Source organism: Xiphias gladius, chromosome 7 (genome assembly GCF_016859285.1).
Source record: "Xiphias gladius isolate SHS-SW01 ecotype Sanya breed wild chromosome 7, ASM1685928v1, whole genome shotgun sequence".
Taxonomy (NCBI): domain Eukaryota; kingdom Metazoa; phylum Chordata; class Actinopteri; order Istiophoriformes; family Xiphiidae; genus Xiphias; species Xiphias gladius.
In genome coordinates, this window is record NC_053406.1 from 391631 (window position 1) to 412018 (window position 20388).

The 20388-nt window shown below is 37.7% G+C and overlaps 1 protein-coding gene across 2 annotated transcripts in view; it reads left to right on the plus strand.

The window, feature by feature from the left end:
* Nucleotides 1–20388, plus strand: part of sgsm2 (small G protein signaling modulator 2) — a 138980-nt gene that overhangs the window by 75426 nt on the left and 43166 nt on the right. For both annotated transcript variants that reach the window (XM_040130547.1, XM_040130546.1), the window contains exon 3: nucleotides 7550–7718. In XM_040130547.1, the coding sequence (XP_039986481.1) occupies nucleotides 7550–7718 (169 nt within the window). The remainder of the gene's footprint in view (nucleotides 1–7549; nucleotides 7719–20388) is intronic.

The window sequence follows — 20388 nt, forward strand, 5'->3', positions numbered from 1 at the left end:
TCAAAGGCATTTTGTGGTTTATTTTCTATGTTAGCATAAATGCTTTCGTAGCACAATCATGTTAAATATAAAAATAAATAGAAAATACAGAAAATCGTTTGAAATTAACTTTGTTGGAGAGGCAAGCATGTGCAGGTATGTTCACTCCATACAGTATACGAGTCTATATAAATCATTTAAATTTACCAGTTCAGTTAGCGGAGGTGATCTCAGCAACAACCTTTTTAACTTCTGACCCCTTTAAGAGAAAGACATGTTTACTTACTGTACTTCATCAGAAGTATCTTGTATTTCACAAGAAAAAAGATAAGAGAATAGTCTAAAATGGAATTAGAGTTTGTGTGTCCTCAAGTGATCACCTATCATAGCAGATAACATGAATGTACAGTAGAAATATTGAAAGTAGCTGTTTTCATTGAAAAAGCCCCCTTTAAACTACCTGCCCAGCATCAAATGGACAGAAGTTACTGTTGGGCAATATATTGAATTATTTTGATAGTAGAAATATTTGTGTTGTACTTAGTTGAAGCATCTGGTACTGACAGAGTGTTGAATATGCTTAATGAAAGCTTTGCCAGGATCTTTGATTATTTTTGTTTAACAGTAAGGTCCCAGAATTATTCCATTTCACTCATCTTTTAGTCTTCCTGCATTTTGCATGACTAAAACAGATGGAATTATGAATTATCACCAAGCAAAATTTTGAATCTAACATAAGTTAGTGACCAGTTGATAAAGAAAGTTTGGCCAACAAAGAGCCAGATACAGTCCTGGTTGAAATTATTGGCACCCCTGAATTTAAAGTACAGAATTTAGAATATCTTCAGAAATAAATGCGAATTAACCACTTTTGTACAATCAGAATATTTAATAAAATGTACAAAGTTACTGAACAACAAAGACAAAAAAAATGCTTTCATATAGTGAAAAAAAAAGATAAAGATACAGACATGAAATATACACTTGACACAATTATTGGCACCCTTTTGATGAATTTAAATTAGTTCTTCAAACAAAATTAAAAAACAAATAAGACACACCTGTGCTTAATTTTCAGTGTTCACATGACCTGAATTAACCAATGAATGATGGTTTTACTGCATAAAAAGGGGCTGATTGTTTCCAGTTTCCTTTTCACAATAGCAAAGACAGGAGAGCTTTCTGAGAATATCAGAAATGTTATTATCAAAAAACATAATTCCAAAGGCTACAAGGCAATTGCCAAAGATCTTGAAATCCCAGTTTCAACAGTTCATAATGTTATCTAGAAGTTTCACAGTCATCAAACTGTTAAGACGCCTCCAGGATGTGGCACTAAGAAGGAACTAAATCAGAAGTCTGTGAAGGTTGATGTGAGTTTACTGCATAAAAAAAAACACCACACAAGACATAAAGAGTTTCAGGCTGACCTGGAGCAATCTGGAGTGGTGGTTTCAGCCCTTACCTATACAGCACACTAAACCAAGTATGGCTCCATCTGCGAGGAGGACAAAGAGGACACCACTATTGAAAGAAAGCCCTAGAAGGCAAGACTATTGTTTGCAAAAACTTTCATAGATAAGCCACAGTCTTTCTGGGATAATTTTCTATGGACAGATGAAACCAAAGTAGACCTCTTTGGGAATGAAATCTGCCATTACAAAAAGGACTCCTGCAAACTTTAAAGAGCTTCAATGCATAGTAATGGAAGAGCAGCAGAAACTACCAGCACAACAGGGGCAAAAAGCTTCTAGGTGGCTACAAGAAACGTTTAGAGGCTGTCATTGTTGCAAAGTTTCTGCAACCAAATATTAGTGAAAGTGCCAATAATTGTGTCTGGGGCACATTTTGTTTTTGTAATATTTCACTATAATGCAAGTTTGTTTTTTTAATTTTTTTTTGTTGAGTAACCTTGGACATTTAATTAAAATATTTTGATTATTCAAAACTGATTAATTTGCATTTATTTCTTAAGATATTTGGAATTCAGAACTTAAAATTCAGGGGTGCCAATAATGTCGACCAGGAATTTATTTCCCTCTAGAGGTGGTAGAGTGCCAAGAAGAGCTTAAAGGAGAGTGAATATTGGACTTACATTAGCCAGATGGCCAGAAACATTCTTCTAATGAATGTTGCTCCATCCATGCTGGATGTGTATGTAGACAATTGTCTTCTAACACATTAGACATTTACACAGAGATTTACATTGCTAATACTGTATGATGTTGCTGTGTGTCTGTTGTTTTGATGATCTGCTGTTCCTTAGTGGCCAAAAAACCATTATTTCAGCTTTAACTTTAAGAACTCGAAAAAAAAAAAAAAGGGCCAGTTTGTTGTCTCTCATAACTACTTTGTAAGACATGCTGTCTGACCATGATATGGAAATAGACAGGGGGCAGGAACAGTAGGGATTAGGCAAATGTGCTACAAAAAAATGAATACACTCTGTACTATGAGTATATTAGTACCAGTGCTGGGTTGAGCCGTCCCTCTGTTCTTCTCCCAGCAATGTAAAAATTAAAGCATTTATTTCAGGATGTTTTTACCTAAACCCCAATATGAAGATAATTATGCAGATAATAGAAAGGATTTGATGATTCATCAGAGATACAGACACCCAAAACATGCAGCAGCAAAATGAGGGGAGCGGGGTGCGATCTGTCCCATGGGGGAGCTACTTGTATTCTGTGTTTGTGTTTCCACAGAAACAACTGCGCATTAATGTTTCCTCCAAGACTGTTCCACTTCAGCTCAAACTTTACAGCTGCTAATCCTGACTATCCCCTTCTAATGGGATAAAGGGGGGGTTTACACCACCAAAGTATTATTGGATGCCAGCAATATTTCTCCACAGGTTAACATGTTGATTTGCCAGAATAAAGCTGCTGCGAATATACTGTGCAGAGAACTTTTTGAGCTAAAACCTCCAGCCTCTCAGCACTTCTTCTAAGAATCCAAAATCATTAATAAGAGCAGACTTATACACCCAAAAAAGCACCACAGAGAATCATGTTGTTGTTGGTCATTATATCCCACTATAATATTATTCACTAGCTTCACCTCACAGAAGAAAAGCCACAAAAGCTCAGAGCTGATGTGAATTACATACTCAAGATGTTTTTTTCTCTAAAATTAATAAAGATATTCTCTGTGGTTGCTCTATTTCAGCACATTATTCAACTTATTAAACCACTTCGATCATTGAAACTATCCTACTGCTTAATAAAACATGATCTGAAAAGACGGTCCGAAATTACAATGGCACAATGGTTCATGCTGCTTATGAACACACAACCAGGACACTGCGCTCCACATGATCCTGGGTCACAGTGCAATCTAACGATTTAAACTGATTCTGAGCCCTGTTGGTTTAGTTGAATTCACAGCTTTGATTTTTGTTAGTGTGTACGAATGTGGACATAAGGCTTTGTGGCCATTTGGATCTTAGGTTCACTTGTATACATTCAGCACCACTGTCACGATGAACTGCACTGTACATTGAAATGAGAGCTAATGTAGCCACAAGCGGCAATTTGCAGGTTCTAAGATTTTTGTGCTCAACAGAAGGAAGCAGGTCAATCGGCCAAAATTAAAGCTGCGACCAGCAATGAGCAGATTTCAGGCTTGAAAAAAGCCAAGCAAAGTCACTTCAGCTAGTTTAATTCTGTTTAAAGGAGTGAGACAAATCTTACACTTGTTTCATAATCTCAATGTATCCTGAAAAAAATTCTAAATTCAACATCTCCATGTAATAAATAACATCTTATCTTGTTTACCATATAATACATAAATTGGGAAGCTCATTGATGAAAAAAATCTACTGCAGGGCTGTTTTTTAATATCTTCCTCAGAAAAGGATTAGCAAAAATGAATACTTTGACTCCAGTTAATTACGGGGTTATTAAAAGAGAGAAAGGGCAATGCAATGGAAGCTGCTATAATGGTGCTAAGCCTTTTTATTTTTGCCCTGTTTTAGCTCCAGTTGATCCAGGTTATGTGGTATGTTTGATTTATTGTTATTTTCACAAGTGTATAACTTAATTATTAAGTGTATTGGTGTGCATGTTCAGGACACAGTATCAGGTGTCCCTACTGAGTTTAATCAGGATTGCTCTAAAACAGCTTCAATTATGGTGAATTTCCTGTTAAGCACCACCCTATGTGATGGTGGCCATGTCTTTTAACCAATCTTGCCCATTTCTAAAGGAATTGTGTATCTCAGTCCCACAAGACTAGACTAGAATCCAAAAACTATGTCATATTACTCTTCTTCACTTAAGTTATTTAATTTTAATTAATTTTAATAAAATTTAAATTTTATTGTTCAGAGGTTTTTTTGTAGAAGACATGAGATGTATATCTGTGCCAATTCTCAAGTCATTCGGACTCACGGTGTGGGGAAGGGGGACCGGCCATTCAACAATTGTCCATGGCGATGTTTTTTGATTGGTGAAAGTTATGTTTTTGGATTAATCTTGCCCATTTACAGTAGAATTGTGTAGCTCAGGCACACAATGTGGTGTACCAAATTTAGTGTTGATACAATAAAAATACAAAAAGTAGATGTCATTTTACTGTTTTTAACATTATGCAAATTTGCAAAAAATCAATCATGGGGAACTTTTATTGTCCAATAGACTCTTAGAGCACCTGGATTTTTGTGTCAAATTCCAAGTCAGTCTGATTTATGGTGTGAGGGGCGTGGCCTTTCTAAAATTGCATTTTTGGGACTTAATTAGAGCTCCAACATCTGGCCAATTTGGCTCATGTTTCTTGGGAAGCACTTGCAGATAATTTCCAGTTATTAATCCAAGTTTTACGTTTCTAGCTCATTCCAGCTCACGGCAATTTGAATGCAGTGGTAGACAGCAAATAATATTAATGATTACTAGAAAATCTGCTGAGTAAAGTCAGACCTATGCCTAGGTCAATGTCAAACATGATACACCAGACTTCAGAGGAAAAAATTATCATTCATAGTAAATGATCCAGATCTGCCCCAAAATTTAATGGGTTCATCCCTGGCCCATGCCCCATCCCTCCACCAAGTGTTGGTTGGTTTGCAAATTGGTTCAGTAGTTTTTGCGTAATCTTGATGACAAAACAACTAACTAACAAACCAACAAACAAACAAGCATGGGTGATCAAAGAACCTCCTTGGCAGAGGTAATAATAATAAAGTGGGACAATCTCAATAGGGTTTTACCCCTTCAGGATTCAAACCCCAATAACAACTGTAAAAGTATTGTTATTTTCAACAAAAAAATATGGTGAGGTGAGTGGTCAGGCTACTTTCAGCACTTGTACCAAATAGTTTCTTTAATTTGATCATTAGTTGTCCTAATATAAAACATGGAGAGTCAACAAAAGTCAAACAAGTTAGCCAACATAAGGCAGTGTTTATTTTTTCACAAGTTTCAGATAATTCAGTTTCATTTATAATCACTCTTGAAACATGCAGCTTAATCATCAAAACTTTCGCTTTATTGATAGCACCCACATTTAAACCAGAATCGGTACTAATAAATAAGAATTACATGGCTAAAATTAAGTGGCTGAAATAGATACCTCTTCATTGTGGTTCGCTTTTCTTCAATATTAATCAGAGAAAATACCATGGGACTTATCTGATACTCACGTATAAAAAAACTAGATTGGAGATTTAATGCACTGTTTCTATTAAAAAAGAAGTATCTGGTGATTTTGATCGTTATCTTATTGTAATTGGCGTACTAAACATTGATAGACCTGAATGTCTTGAAAGGGAGGTCTCAAAGACATGATACTTGACTTGATCAGCTCGGATATATGATTCGTCCATTTTGTGCATGTATGGTATATACGTAACTAATGATAAAGTTTGTATTTTCTTCCTTTAGACACATCATCCATCTATATTTTGGATAGCTTGCACATAAGCTGTAAAATCAGTTTATTTTCATGGGCTATTCTCATCAATTATATAATGCAGATTTTATCCAAAAAAAAGTTTCTTGCAGATTTCTATTGCTCTTTTTCTGTTGCCGGGAGCCTATTTATCTCTATACACAAGTCTATTAGCAAAACTCTGAGGAAGCCTGCAGGTGGAATGAAGAGATGAATCACAGCAACATGTTGACGGCTTTGTTGATACAGAAGACATTGTATGCTGTAAATTCACATAATTTTTCTCTTTATACACTTATGTTTAGCTAATTTGCACATAAATAACACATTTCATACTGCACAGTGCACATATTCACCTGTAAGTGCTTTCAGACTGTTCATATTCTACATTCACTTTTTCTTTGTCATTCTACTAATTTGCAAACCTAACACCTGACAGACATTTGGTTCAGAGGAAGATATTGTAGCTCGACAATGACTGGACAGATTTGCCATGAAACTGACTGAATTTCCGTGAAAGTTATCGCACAAAAAGTATTTTATATTTTAACATGTGGACTAAGCTCTTTCCAGTTCTACCTTTAGTATAGGTGGCATCTTAGGCAAGATCTGAAAATGTGCCCCTCGCCTTTCAAGGTTTGCTTGTAGTAAAAAAACACAACCTCCGTCACTGTACAAATACAAGTTATCAGCTCGTACAAAAACACACTATGTCAATTACCATTAGATACCATGTGTCAGAAGATTCAGATAATTAATAAATGTACCCAATTAATAAAGTTGTAGCTGCTGATGGTTACAGGTATTTAACTTAAAAAGAAATGGATACTCTCTACCAGCAGTTGTGAGTGACAATATTATTATGAAGAATCAGTCATAGGCCAATCGAAGTGAAAGCAGAAAAAACTCAACTGACATTTTTTATTTCTTTTGTGAATTTGCAGTGGTCTGCACCCCCATTAAAATTGCTTGCTAGATGGTCTGAGTAGATAGAAATGCAAGGTAACAACCTATCGCCTCACACACTATTTGTATGTGCCACAAGCCCTAGCATTTCCCGATACTTCCTATGCCTAACAGCCAGTAGTGGCACATTCCCTTTCCAAAGATAAACCAAGCTCCTAGGAACTAGGAGCCTAACTTTGGCTTAGTGGCAGAATTATGTGATGCAGACTGGTTCAAAATGACCTTTTCCCATTTACAATCATTACTAAAATACCAGCTTGAAGAGCTGTAACAATACATTATTTCAATACGAGTAGGATGGGGCACCATCTTGTAACACATTATGCATACATGAGATAAACCCTTTTGATTTTAGTGACCTCATGGCCTTTCCTCCCGTGTCGTCCTCAAGATAAATTACATTTTTAGCTCCACGAACAGTGAGACTCATAGAATGGAATAACATAATCATCTGTAAGGTGTTGTTATCCTGTGCCACTAGAGGGCTTTAGATTGTTTATCTTGTTCTTACTGGTAAATTAAACAGGTTCTCCTCATTTCAATTATTTTTTTTTGTCCTCCATCTTCAATTTGCTAATAATCCGTTATAATATACCTTCCTCATTTTGGATATTTTACTACACTCTGCTCTTCTCCATTCCATCTCTCCATTCCTCTCCCCTGCTCTTCTCTCTTGTCAATATTAACCGTCCCATCATTTGTCCTCTTCTCTCTCCAGCTGCAATCGAGGCCTGCCTGGGTCACCTGCTGAAGAGACGGGCAGCTGGTTTTCTCCGCAGTGACAAGATCGGCGCCCTCTTCACCAAAGTTGGCAAAGTCCATGACACCGCCAGCGAGGTTTGCCGTAAAGTCCAAGAGCAACTCCAGCAGCAGGCTGATCTCACCAGGTTGGTCTCGAAGATCCCCCCACCCCCTCTCGTCTTTATTTGTTTTTTCTTTCTACTTTATAGAATTCATATAAAACTAACCCCTATGTAACAGTGAGGGAAAGTTCGCGAAAAGCTGTTTAAGACCCGGCTTCAGTTTCACTTTTAAGTTTGAATTAATCATTTTGTTTTTGGAGTGTTCCCACTAAGGACCATACCTGAAACCACAATCAGAATTTAATTTGTTTAAATTGAGTGAATCTGCTGTCTTAATTAGAGAGGAAGAGACACTCTTCTCCATTACAGCCCACTTTGTCATGGTGGATAAACTGACTCACAGTGTACCGGAAATTATGCACCAAAACATCAACAAATCAGCCACAATCAATGTTCTATCAGAGACTGTTTTTATATAGGGTGGACAAATAACAGGAACACCTGCAAGCCAGCAAGCTTCCCTTAGGCCTTTTCCACTACAGGAACTTAATGATCCATAACCTGCACATATAAGAACCCATAAGGACTTGGTTCTAGGTTCAGCCTTGTTTTCACCAGTGGTTTAAAAACCAGAACGTTTCGGATGTATGTCATTAAAAATGCAACACTGTATGGCGACACCAGGACAAATGTCATTTTTAAGCTCTTCCTTTTGGGCAAGTGTGGTGTGTGCAGTTGTGGGATAGACAGCAATGGAAGAAATGACACTAAAACAGATTTTCTTTTACATATACATGTGATGACTTTTAAAAGGCAGTATTGTTAAATTAATGGAAGAGCCTCACCCACAGTAGGAGGCCGACAAAATGAAGCAAAAAGAGAGTACATGAGACCCCAACCACCTCCCACCCTGCTAACCAGGTCTCCAGAGCCAGGACAGGTCGGCTTCCCCAAAGGACGCACTGACAGCTGCAGGTCCCGCTCACTCTCTGATCCATACCATCAAAAAAAAATCCTGCTGCTCAATTTCCTCCTGAATTAAAAATTTAGCTTTTTTTTGTTCTTCAAAAGAAAATATTGTATAGTGATGCAGTGTTTGGTTATGCTGTCCCTACTAAGTGGAAGAAATAGTTCACTTCTGGGAACTTTACATGATTTCGAAATACCAACGCTATCGAGAGTTACTAAGAAATGTAATTAAACCTTTAACATACTTCCGAACACTTGCCACACTCTATAAACAAACCACTGTACAGTTTACATGGAAAAATACAGAATATTGCAGCAAAACACACAAGTTTGGTATTTGGAATCAGATTATTGCCTGTGTATTGAAACACTTCTTTGCATTGCTTATCTAAACACATGTTGCATTTTTAATTGTTGTGTCTGCCTTGTTGCAAACCAGCTGTTGCATTCAATTCAGTTCAATTTTATTTATATAATGCCAAATCATAACACACATCATCTCAAGGCACTTTACAGAGTAAGACCTTACAACATCATAGAGAGAAACCCAACAGCTCCCACCACGAGCAAGCACTTGGTGACAGTGGAGAGGAAAAACCCCCTTTTAACAGGAAGAACCCTCAGGGTGGGCGGCCATCTGCCTCGACTGGTTGGTTTGAGAGGAGAGATTCTTTCCCCTGAGAGTACCTGGAACTTGGATTCAGTTTACCTCCTGAGCGGTGATGAAAATTTAGGTTCAGGAACTTGCCCCTAAAGCAGAGGAAGTACAGGGAAAAGACAATAGTAAAACCTATGACAATGACTACACGTTACGTTTCTGTAGTGGAAAAGGCCAATTTGGGAAGGTTGCAGAACTTTTTCACTCTTCGCAATCCCAAAACACCAAAACTTTACTATTATCAAAATTAAACTGGACACAGTAGTTATCTAAGTATGTAGTTGTTAAAGCTGTCTCTATTTCAAAAATTCAAGTAGAAATGAATGAGGACTAACATGCAATCCATGTGGCTGTAATCTAAACTACATTGTAGAACTAAGGCTGATTTGCAGAGCCTCCACTGCCTTCCTGGAATGGCAAACTAACAAATGACTTCAGAGCTGTTTGTGGTAACAATACCTTAACACAGTTGAATTTTACAATGGAAGCAAACAGCCTTACCTTTATTCACAATTTTTCCATCTATGGTGTTGAATCCAAAATGCTTCCATGCATTACTTCACAGCCTAACACAGCTCAACCCTTCCTGATATGATCTCCTGACTAAAAGCTTTTATTTTATTTGTTTGTTTTTTGTGGGGGGTGCAGTAGTATTTTATATATGCAGCACCAGCCAGATACAGTATATATTATTCACCTGGAGACCCCCATACTTTGCACGCTGCTTGTACAGTAACATTAATTAATTAATTAATTTATTTATTTTTGCCAGTTTTAAAATTTTACATGCATAGATTTATTTAGGCATAAAATTTATGTCATTCTTTGTTCACCAGGTCATTATCTCCATGTAAAACACACAGTTAGAGATACACTCCATCACCAGTAAACACAATCTCTGGTCAGTTTGTGTGTTTACTAATGCTCAGCAATCTTTGTACACATTGTGATAAGCCTCAAGCCTATGCATATGTGTTTCTGCGTGTATGTGTGTACACCAGAGTATGATAAACTACTTTATCTGCAGGCACTTAAATACTTGCTGAGGTGTTTGCAAGCCCATTAATTGTACATTAGCCTAAGCCACATGGGTACCACATGTTTTTCCAGAGGTGCGCCAAGAGATTAGAAATGCAGGACAGAAAGCTTTGAGCAGCGAGAACACACACAGACACACACACGTCTGTATAAATGATGCAAAAAAAACAATAAAACACAGACAGAATGTGTAGTGAGACGTCATTGCAACATGGCTATGTTATGTGATGTTAATCTGTGGAGTTAAACCTATTTGGGTACGCTGGGCGCTTCATGTCAGCAGCTGTCTCTTGTTGATCTGTTGCATCTCATTGGCCTTTATTTCCCCAGACAGACTGCACACAGCATCAAAGCCTATTATTGTGTATGGATGTGGTTTGCACAATTCACACCCCTCCAACAGAATACATACATGCATTCACTCACACACTCACACTCAAACGCACACTCCACCCAGCCCCTTCTCCCTGTCATCCCACCTCAGGGGACCATCTCTGGTTTATCCTGGTTGCCATGGCAACATGGTGTGTGCCATTGGCAGTGAAAGGTGTAGAGAGCAGAGAGAATGCGACCAGACATCAACAGTGGAATAAAGAGTTACAGTGGAGAAGTGAATTATAATATGTGTGCATGTGTGTGTGTGTGTGTGTGTGTGTGTGTGTGTGTGTGTGTGTGTGTGTGTGTGTGTGTGTGTGTGTGTGTGTGTGTGTGTGTGTGTGTGTATTTTTCAGTACCAGGGGCAGGTCTGGTGAAGAGGTTCTATTTTAACTTTCAGAGTGTGAAAACAGATAATCAATTGGTTTGCCAGGAAATTAAGGCAAAAATTATCACCCAAACTGCTGGTTGTAAACATCCCACACAGTATAAGGGATAGGGCTGTCACTTTTTTTTTATTCAAATTTGAACAAATACAAACGAACATATCATTTGTTCAAATGAATTTGATCACAACCCATGTATAGAGTAATGTGTGATACTGAGGTACAGTGAGCTATGACTGTCACATAAGCATGTATGTACTGTATGTACTGTGTGTCCATCCATTGGTGGTCACAGTGTTTTACCCTTACCCTTCTTACACTTTGTCTTTGTATTTTACTATGTACTGTCATACAACTGCACTAATGCCATGTGTCTTGAGTATTCAGTCAGATGAAGTTGTACAGTTTCTATTGTTCCACTAATTTCTGGTGCCTCTGCTGCCTCACTTGGGTGGCAAACTAGCAGTTGAGTCCTAAAATTTGTTATCATTGTAGAGTAAGGTGGAGCTTTTTACAAAGTCGGCTATCAGCTTTATCTCTGTTGTTACCATCTACAGTGTAGAACCCAAAATACATCCACACACTGCCTCTCAGATGCTTCGGTGCCATGACTATCCAATTAGCAAAACTTTGCTCACTTCTGTCCTCCTACTTTTATATTTCCTGGCTTAGTTTACTAATAGGTCAGTAGGTCAAGATGATTTTGAATTTTAATGCAAACTACTTCAGACAGTTTGCTGCACTTAAAGGCTGTAAATTTTGAATTCGATCAGGTCATTACAGTTCAAATAATGACTTTTTCCCCAATTTTTATCATAAAAAGTGAATGCTCAAAGACACTCTCAAGGGGACAGGTACAACTTGTGAGGCAAGGATTATGTGACTGACGGGCTAGCCAAGGTAGCACTTCCGCTAGCAAGCTAATCTGCTTGCATTGTTACTCCCGTTTTACCAATAATTACTGCGTATTCTACTATTACAGTTATCTTATAGACTACACTGTCTGCGTCATTTTTTTATTTTTATTAAAAAAAAAATGTTAGAATGGATACACAGAATTGATTACTGAAAATGATGCTTGTTGTAACAGTGAATAAATAACTGAGTAATCGTTCTGGCCATTTTAGATCAGAAATTCCAGCCATTCGCTGCTTCCAGCTTCTCAGATATAAAGACTTGGTGTTTTTATTTGTCATATATGATAGTTAACTGAATGTCTTTGGGTTTTGGACTGCTGGTCCAGTTAAACAAATAATTGAATACATCACCTTGTGCTGTTGGAAATTATGACAGGCAATATTTTTTTTTACAATTTTCTGACATTTTATAGACAAACAATTATTTGCTTAATCGAGGAAATAATAGTCAGATTAATCAGTAATGAAAATAATTGTTAGTTGCAGCCTTAGTTTGCTGTAACAAGGCACTGAGCTTTGCCCTCTTCACTATCTGAAATTTCTCCAGACAGAGACGGACAGTCTGAACAGAGCTGGTGAAAATCTTTTAGTGATAGACCCACACCTTAAAAAAATTTGGGGAAAATTCAGTGATAATGTAGCCATAATATAGAAAGTGTAAAGTAACTTGTAATAAAGACTTTCTCAAATGGGTTTACGTGAATAGGGTAAAATGTCATATTTTGGAGGGGGGGGTTAGCCTTGCTACGGTGTTTGTTTTTGTTTTTTTATAGCCATTGTTGTTAAAAGTTTCTGCAGTGATTATATTTGAATCGCAGTGATAGTCCCTGCTTGCAAGATTAAATCGAGATGAGAAAATAAAGAAACCTTGCAGGTTGGTTAACAAGTTTCACTGCATTTCCCCTTGCTTGAGTTTCATTAATTTTTCATGAACAGCTGCGTTATGCAGTTCATGTAGTGTAAGTACATGCAATAACTGAAGTCTCTCAAGCTCTCTATTTTCATTCTTACCACAACTACTGAAGACAGAGCCAAGTGTAATACCATTAATGCCTAAAGGAAAGACTGTCTGTAACTGTGCACAGTTATCAGCACAAATACTCTGGCCCCTTGAGCATATGTATGAAGTGATCAGTAATATTTTTTGTTGGAAAGTTCAATTCAATTCAATTCAATTCAATTTTATTTATATAGTGCCAAATCATAATAAAGGTTGTCTCAGGGCACTTTTCATGTAGAGCAGGTCTAGACCACACTCTTTATAGTTATATTTACAGAGACCCAACATTCCCACATGAGCAAGCACTTGGTGACAGCGACAAGGAAAAACAGGTAGAAACCTTGAACAGAACCAGGCTCATGGTGGGCGGCCATCCGCCCCGACTGGCTGGGTTGAGCGAGAGAGAGAGAGAGAGAGAAGGGGGGGGCATAGCGAAGTAGACGTATAACATAAAGATGTGTAACAATAATGAGACTAATAATAAAACTAATAATTATAATAATAGGGTGAATAATAGTACTAATAAAACTAAATATAATAATAGATGATAATCATAATATTTGAAGCAGTGGTTGTTGAGCAGGATCATGGGGGCAGTAGGTGGTTTGCAGTCACAGATCCAGACTCTCTAGCAACAGGGGCAGAAATACCTGCAGAAAGGGACAGGAACAGAGGAGAGAGATGAGAAAGCACAAAGCTACGGGAGAGAAAAGAAGCTAAGTTAGTAACGAGAATTGATGGTATATAAATGCATACAGATGGAGAGGAAGAGGAGGAGAGAGGAACTCGGTGCATAATGGCAAAATCTGAATTTTACACAGAGCCAATGCAGAGAAGCTAACACAAGAGAAATGTGATCTCTTTTCCTAGTTCCTGTCAGTACTCGCGCTGCAGTATTCTGGATCAGCTGGAGAGTATTTAAAGATTTGTTGGAACAGCCCGATAATAAGGAATTACAATAATCCAGTTTAGAGGTAACAAAAGTATGGACTAGTTTTTCTGCGTCTTTTTGAGAGAGGATGTGCCTAATTTTTGCAATGTTACGAAGGTGAAAAAAGGCAGTCCTTGAAGTTTGTTTTATGTGAGAGTTTAAGGACATATCCTGATCAAAGATAACTCAGACATTCCTAACGGTGGTCCTGGAGGCCAGGGCAAAGCCAACCAGAGTAACTTTATCATTAGATAAGGTGTTTCTGAGGTGTTGGAGGCCAAGCAGAATAACTTAAGTTTTGTCTGAGTTTAACAGCAGAAAGTTGCTGGTCATCCAGTTCTTTATGTCCTTGAAGTTTAGCTAACTGATTTTTCACCAGGCTTCATTGACAAATACAATTGGGTATCATCAGCATAGCAATGGAAGTTTATGGAGTATTTCCTAACAATATTGCCTAAAGGAAGCATATATAAGGTGAATAGAAATGGTCCAAGCACATAACCTTGTGGAACTCCTTGACTAACTTTTGAGTATATGCAGGATATATTGTTTACGTGCACAAACGGAAATCAATCTGATAAATAGGACCTAAATCATCTTAGAGAGTGGTTCCTTTAAAGCCAATTAAATGTTCCAGTCTCTGTAATAGGATATGATGGTCACTGGTATCAAATGCAGCAAGTCTAACAAGACAAGTACAGAGACAAGTCCTTTGGCCGATGCAGTAAGAAGGTAATTTGTAACTTTCACCAGTTCTGTCTCTGTGCTATGATACACTCTAAATCCTGACTGAAAATCCTCAAATAAACTATTATCATGTAAAACGTCACACAACTGGTTGGCAACAGCTTTCTGAAGGATCTCAGAGAGAAAGGGAAGGTTAGATATGGCTCTATAGTTGGCTAAAACATATGGATTAAGAGTTGGTTTTTTAAGAAGAGGTTTAATTAGAGCTGTTTTAAAGGACTGTGGTACATAGCCTGTTAATAAAGACATGTTGATTATATCTAGTAAAGAGGTGCTAATTAAGGGTAAAACTTCCTTAAGCAGCCTAGTTGCGATGGGGTCTAAGAGACAAGTCGATGGTTTAGATGAAGACATTATTGAAGTTAGTTGGCAAAGGTCGATCGTAGAAAAACTGTCTAAGTATACATCAGGTTGCACAGCTATTTCTAAGGTGCCTGTGTTTGAAGATAAGTCAGTGCCGGTTGAGGGCAGGATGTGGTGAATTTTGTCTCTAATAGTTAGAATTTTATCATTAAAGAAGCTCATGAAATCGTCACTACTGAGAGCTATAGGAATAAATGGATCAAAAGAGCTATGACTCTCTGTCAGCCTGGCTACAGTGCTGAAATGAAACCGACGGTTGTTTTTATTTTCCTCTATTAGAGATGAGTAATAGGCTGCTCTGTCATTACAGACCGCCTTCCTATATGTTTTAAGACTCTCATGCCAGGCTAAGCGGCATTCTTCCATTTTGGTAAAACACCATATCCTTTAAATTTTTCACATAGTTTGCTTTATTATACACCATAAACCATGGAGCTAACCTCCTTTGTTTTATTATCTTAGTCAACGAAAGTCAATGAAATGACTACAAAGGAGTGCAAAACAACTACAAAGAGATGCAAAAGACCACAAAGACATGCAAATGGCTACAAAGAGACACAGAACAACCACAATGAAATGCAAACGAAAACAAAGACATGCTAAACGGCTACAATTATATGCTAAACGACCACAAAGAGACAAAATTATTACAAACAACATCTCGTTTTATGTCTGTGAGAGACTGAGAGTTCTGGTTCACCTGCAAAATATCACTTAACACAAAACAAACTATGTAGTTTCTAGTTTTTTTGTGTCTCTTTCAGTCAGTGTGTCTTTCTCCTATGTAGGAGGGAGCAGGGCCTTTTACATGTCTTCCAGGAGCCCATTCTCTCATAAACTAATAATATCTCTAGTATTTTTGTTTATAACATTCTCTCTCTCAAGCACATACACACACTCACACACAGTCCTTTCTTGAATTAACTGTTCATCTGCCATCATAGCTGTTAAAACCCTGGAAAATGTCAGTGGATCCCTCCATGTGAACAGATGTAACACATCATTAGGCCCTTTACAACAACTGAAATTCACATCATGCAAATCCAAAGGCCTAATAAATCACCCTGACAAAACCCCTTTTCACATTCATATTTATTCGTCAGCTCAAAATGCAATCAGGTTTTAATCGTTGTAAACAATTCAGTTAGCTACATTTGTTGACATTTTAAATTTGTAAAGACCAAAGATAGAGCACTGCATAGGGAAGGACAGACAGCATGCTGTAAGAAGAAATGTTTCCATAGAAAAGATTTACACATTTGATCAAACCTTTTGTAATTACCAATCAGAATCAGAATCACTTTTAATCACAACACAAACGAGGTTGGTGGAATTTGTTCTCAATACAGCATGGTGGGTAAGCTCAACTCAACAGTGTCAGTAACATCAAACATAGGCAGATGTCAACATCACAATAGACATTAGAAACAATGACTAGCACAGTAGACAATATTCACTGATGCCACAAGACCAAATTCAGACAGTATTTACAGACAGTATTTACCAGCATAACACAGAAGAATTCACAGATGCCACAAGACGAAATTCAAAGACAATATTTACAAATTTGGCACGGGAGATTTAAGTCCAGGTACCACTGACAGAGTTTGAGGGCAGTGTTTAGAGTCCTTATTACAGTGGGGAAAAAATTGTTTTTAAAGAGGGATGTTTTGGCAGGCAGAGACCTAGAGTGCCTCCTAGAGGGCAAAAGCATTAAGAGGCGGTGATTTAGTGGATTAATGTTATTAAACACACGTCAGCTGGTCCACTCTAGCTAGTAACTTATTTTCTCCAAGTGATGGCACCAACACAGCATCATTTGCAGAATAAAGTTTGTAAAATAAAGAATGATGACTAGGTCTGTATCAAATGAAAAAAAAAAAACATTTGAAGGGAATTGTTGCATTTGAGGTCTTTTTTTTAAAGGATTATATACATACTTACCGTACTATATTTTAATTAGGTTCATTTTGTCTTGTCTACAAATAGGTGCAAATTGCATTTACCTGAATTCTGATGATGAAAGCTGATTACCTAACAGTAATCCAAATAAATCTGATTTGTAGTGTATCTGAAAGCAACTGGGGTCTAACATTGTGGGATAACATTTGTCATAAAAGAGTTCTTGGCTCAAATATATTTCCATATTACGCTTGTAATATCATAACCAATAAATAACACGGGCAGAGAAACATGAAAATTCACTCCAGTTAAACTGTGCACCAGCTTTTCTGACTTCAGGAGGGTAAGTGGGCAACATCTTGGAAGTCAATGATTTACAACTCAATTGTAACCTTTATATAACCTTTATAACCCTGATCCCCAGTGCAGCAGAGTGAGACTACCAAAGATGATGTGTGCATTTTGCTTGGATCACCATGGTAACAAACAAGGAAGTTTTACAACCAGTAAGATAGCTACTCTTGTTCACAAGGAACAGGAGTACTGATCTGTAGACCGACAGGAGGATCCACTGATTTGTTTATGTGTAAGCCTCATTCTTGTTCTTACGTGAACAACGCACTGATGTAACGAACCAGCAGTGGGGCTAAATATACAGTTAGGCCCATAAGTATTTGGACAGTGACCCAATTTTCGTAATTTTGCTCCTGTCCACCACCACAATGGACTCTGTGTTTACATTCATGAAGGCATGATGTTGTGAAGGGGTTTTCTTCGCCAAAGAATGAATTCTGTGATCATCCACTTTAGTTGTCTGCCATGGTCTTTCAGGCCTTTTGGTGTTGCTGAGTACAGCAGCGCTTTTTACGAATTTACCCAATTTTTGATTCGGCCACTCCTAATGTTTCTTCTATCTGTCTTATAGTTTTGTTTTGTTTTTTCAACCTGTTGATGGTCTCCTTCAATTGCATCGACACTTCTTTAGATTGCATATTCAGAGTTCCCATGAACAGATATGCAAATTCAACACTTTGAATCAGACCTTTTATCTGCTTAATTTGTCATGAATTAACAAGGGAACAGGCCACATCTGGCCATGAAACTGACTGTCAGTCATTTGTCCAATTACTTTTGAGCCTCTGAAAATGAGGGCCTATGCATAAAAATGGGTGTAATTACTAAACAGTTAATGCAATGATTTTGTTAAACCCTTTGAATTAAAGCTGAAGGTCTATATTTCAATCACATCTTAATGGCTTTGTTCACATCCATTGTGGTAGTGTACAGGGGCAAAATTATGAAAATTGTGTCACTGTCCAAATACTTATGGACTTAACTGTACATTTCTGAGTTTCACAGTTCTTTGCCAACCTTGGAGATAACAGTTGGCAAAACGATCTACACTCACGGTCCACTAACTCACCGGTTATGGAGCTTTCCTGATAAAGATACTGTGTGAAACAGTCTGTGTGTGAGTGGAGAATGAAGCAGATGCATACAGTCTCATCAGAAGTGTCGATATGATGTGCAAACATTTCTCTCTTGGGTCTTTACAACTAAAACTAATTTGGCACATTAACAACACAAATGCAGACCCAGTGCCAGTACCCAACAACCCCTAATGCCATCTATCTGTACAGTATGGCTGCAGAAAAGACAGAATAAAGAAAAAAGAAAATAAATAAGTAAATACATAAACAATCAGTTTTAGAGTATCACATAAACTATTATGTGTTTATTTATTTTGTATATTTTGTCAACTGTAAGGTTTTTGTTTTTAGAGGAAAAGTCATGTGGTCATTTAAATCAGAGCAGTTTATTCTTTTGGGAGCATGAATGTGTTGAGAAAATGCCCTAGCATTCTGCCTGCCTGTAACATAATGAGAGAGCTTGTTTGCAAAATTGACATTTGATCTGAAGGCCCAAGAAGAAGGTTCAGAAGGTCATCAGACCAGCAAATAGGCTGATAGTATCATCCTTACGTGCTGTCAGTAGTGTGGAAAAGACAAAGCAACATATGCGTCAAGTTGAAACTTGAATAGAAGGAGGAGATACCCATATTTCATGACAAAAAAACACTGCAAAACATTTCAATTTAGAAAAGGAAGACCTTGTCGCTTTTGCATTCTGTCTTATCTCTCACATCATCCTGTTGCTCCTTCCCATCCTCTGGAGTGCTGTCACCATACACACATACACATCTTCAAAATGGTAGAGGACTGCAAAATTGTGACTTAGCCAAAACCCCCCTTTTACACACACACACACACACACACACACACACACACACACACACACACACACACACACACACACACACACACACACACACACAAACACAAACACAAACACAAACACTGGGATATATCTAACATTGTAACTATGGCAGTCGAGTCCCCCTCAGCACACACACACAAACACATACTCATGTGGTGTGTGTGAGTGGAGAATGAAGCAGATGCATACAGTCTCATCAGAAGTGTCGATATGATGTGCAAACATTTCTCTCTTGGGTCTTTACAACTAAAACTAATTTGGCACATTAACAACACAAATGCAGACCCAGTGCCAGTACCCAACAACCCCTAATGCCATCTATCTGTACAGTATGGCTGCAGAAAAGACAGAATAAAGAAAAAAGAAAATAAATAAGTAAATACATAAACAATCAGTTTTAGAGTATCACATAAACTATTATGTGTTTATTTATTTTGTATATTTTGTCAACTGTAAGGTTTTTGTTTTTAGAGGAAAAGTCATGTGGTCATTTAAATCAGAGCAGTTTATTCTTTTGGGAGCATGAATGTGTTGAGAAAATGCCCTAGCATTCTGCCTGCCTGTAACATAATGAGAGAGCTTGTTTGCAAAATTGACATTTGATCTGAAGGCCCAAGAAGAAGGTTCAGAAGGTCATCAGACCAGCAAATAGGCTGATAGTATCATCCTTACGTGCTGTCAGTAGTGTGGAAAAGACAAAGCAACATATGCGTCAAGTTGAAACTTGAATAGAAGGAGGAGATACCCATATTTCATGACAAAAAAACACTGCAAAACATTTCAATTTAGAAAAGGAAGACCTTGTCGCTTTTGCATTCTGTCTTATCTCTCACATCATCCTGTTGCTCCTTCCCATCCTCTGGAGTGCTGTCACCATACACACATACACATCTTCAAAATGGTAGAGGACTGCAAAAATTGTGACTTAGCCAAAACCCCCCTTTTACACAAACACACACACACACACACACACACACACACACACACACACACACACACACACACACACACACACACACACACACAAACACAAACACAAACACAAACACTGGGATATATCTAACATTGTAACTATGGCAGTCGAGTCCCCCTCAGCACACACACACAAACACATACTCATGTGGGTGTGTGTGAGTGGTTGTGTCTGAATGATCTAGAAGTGCCAGAGATCAAACTCAGTCTAGGATGAAA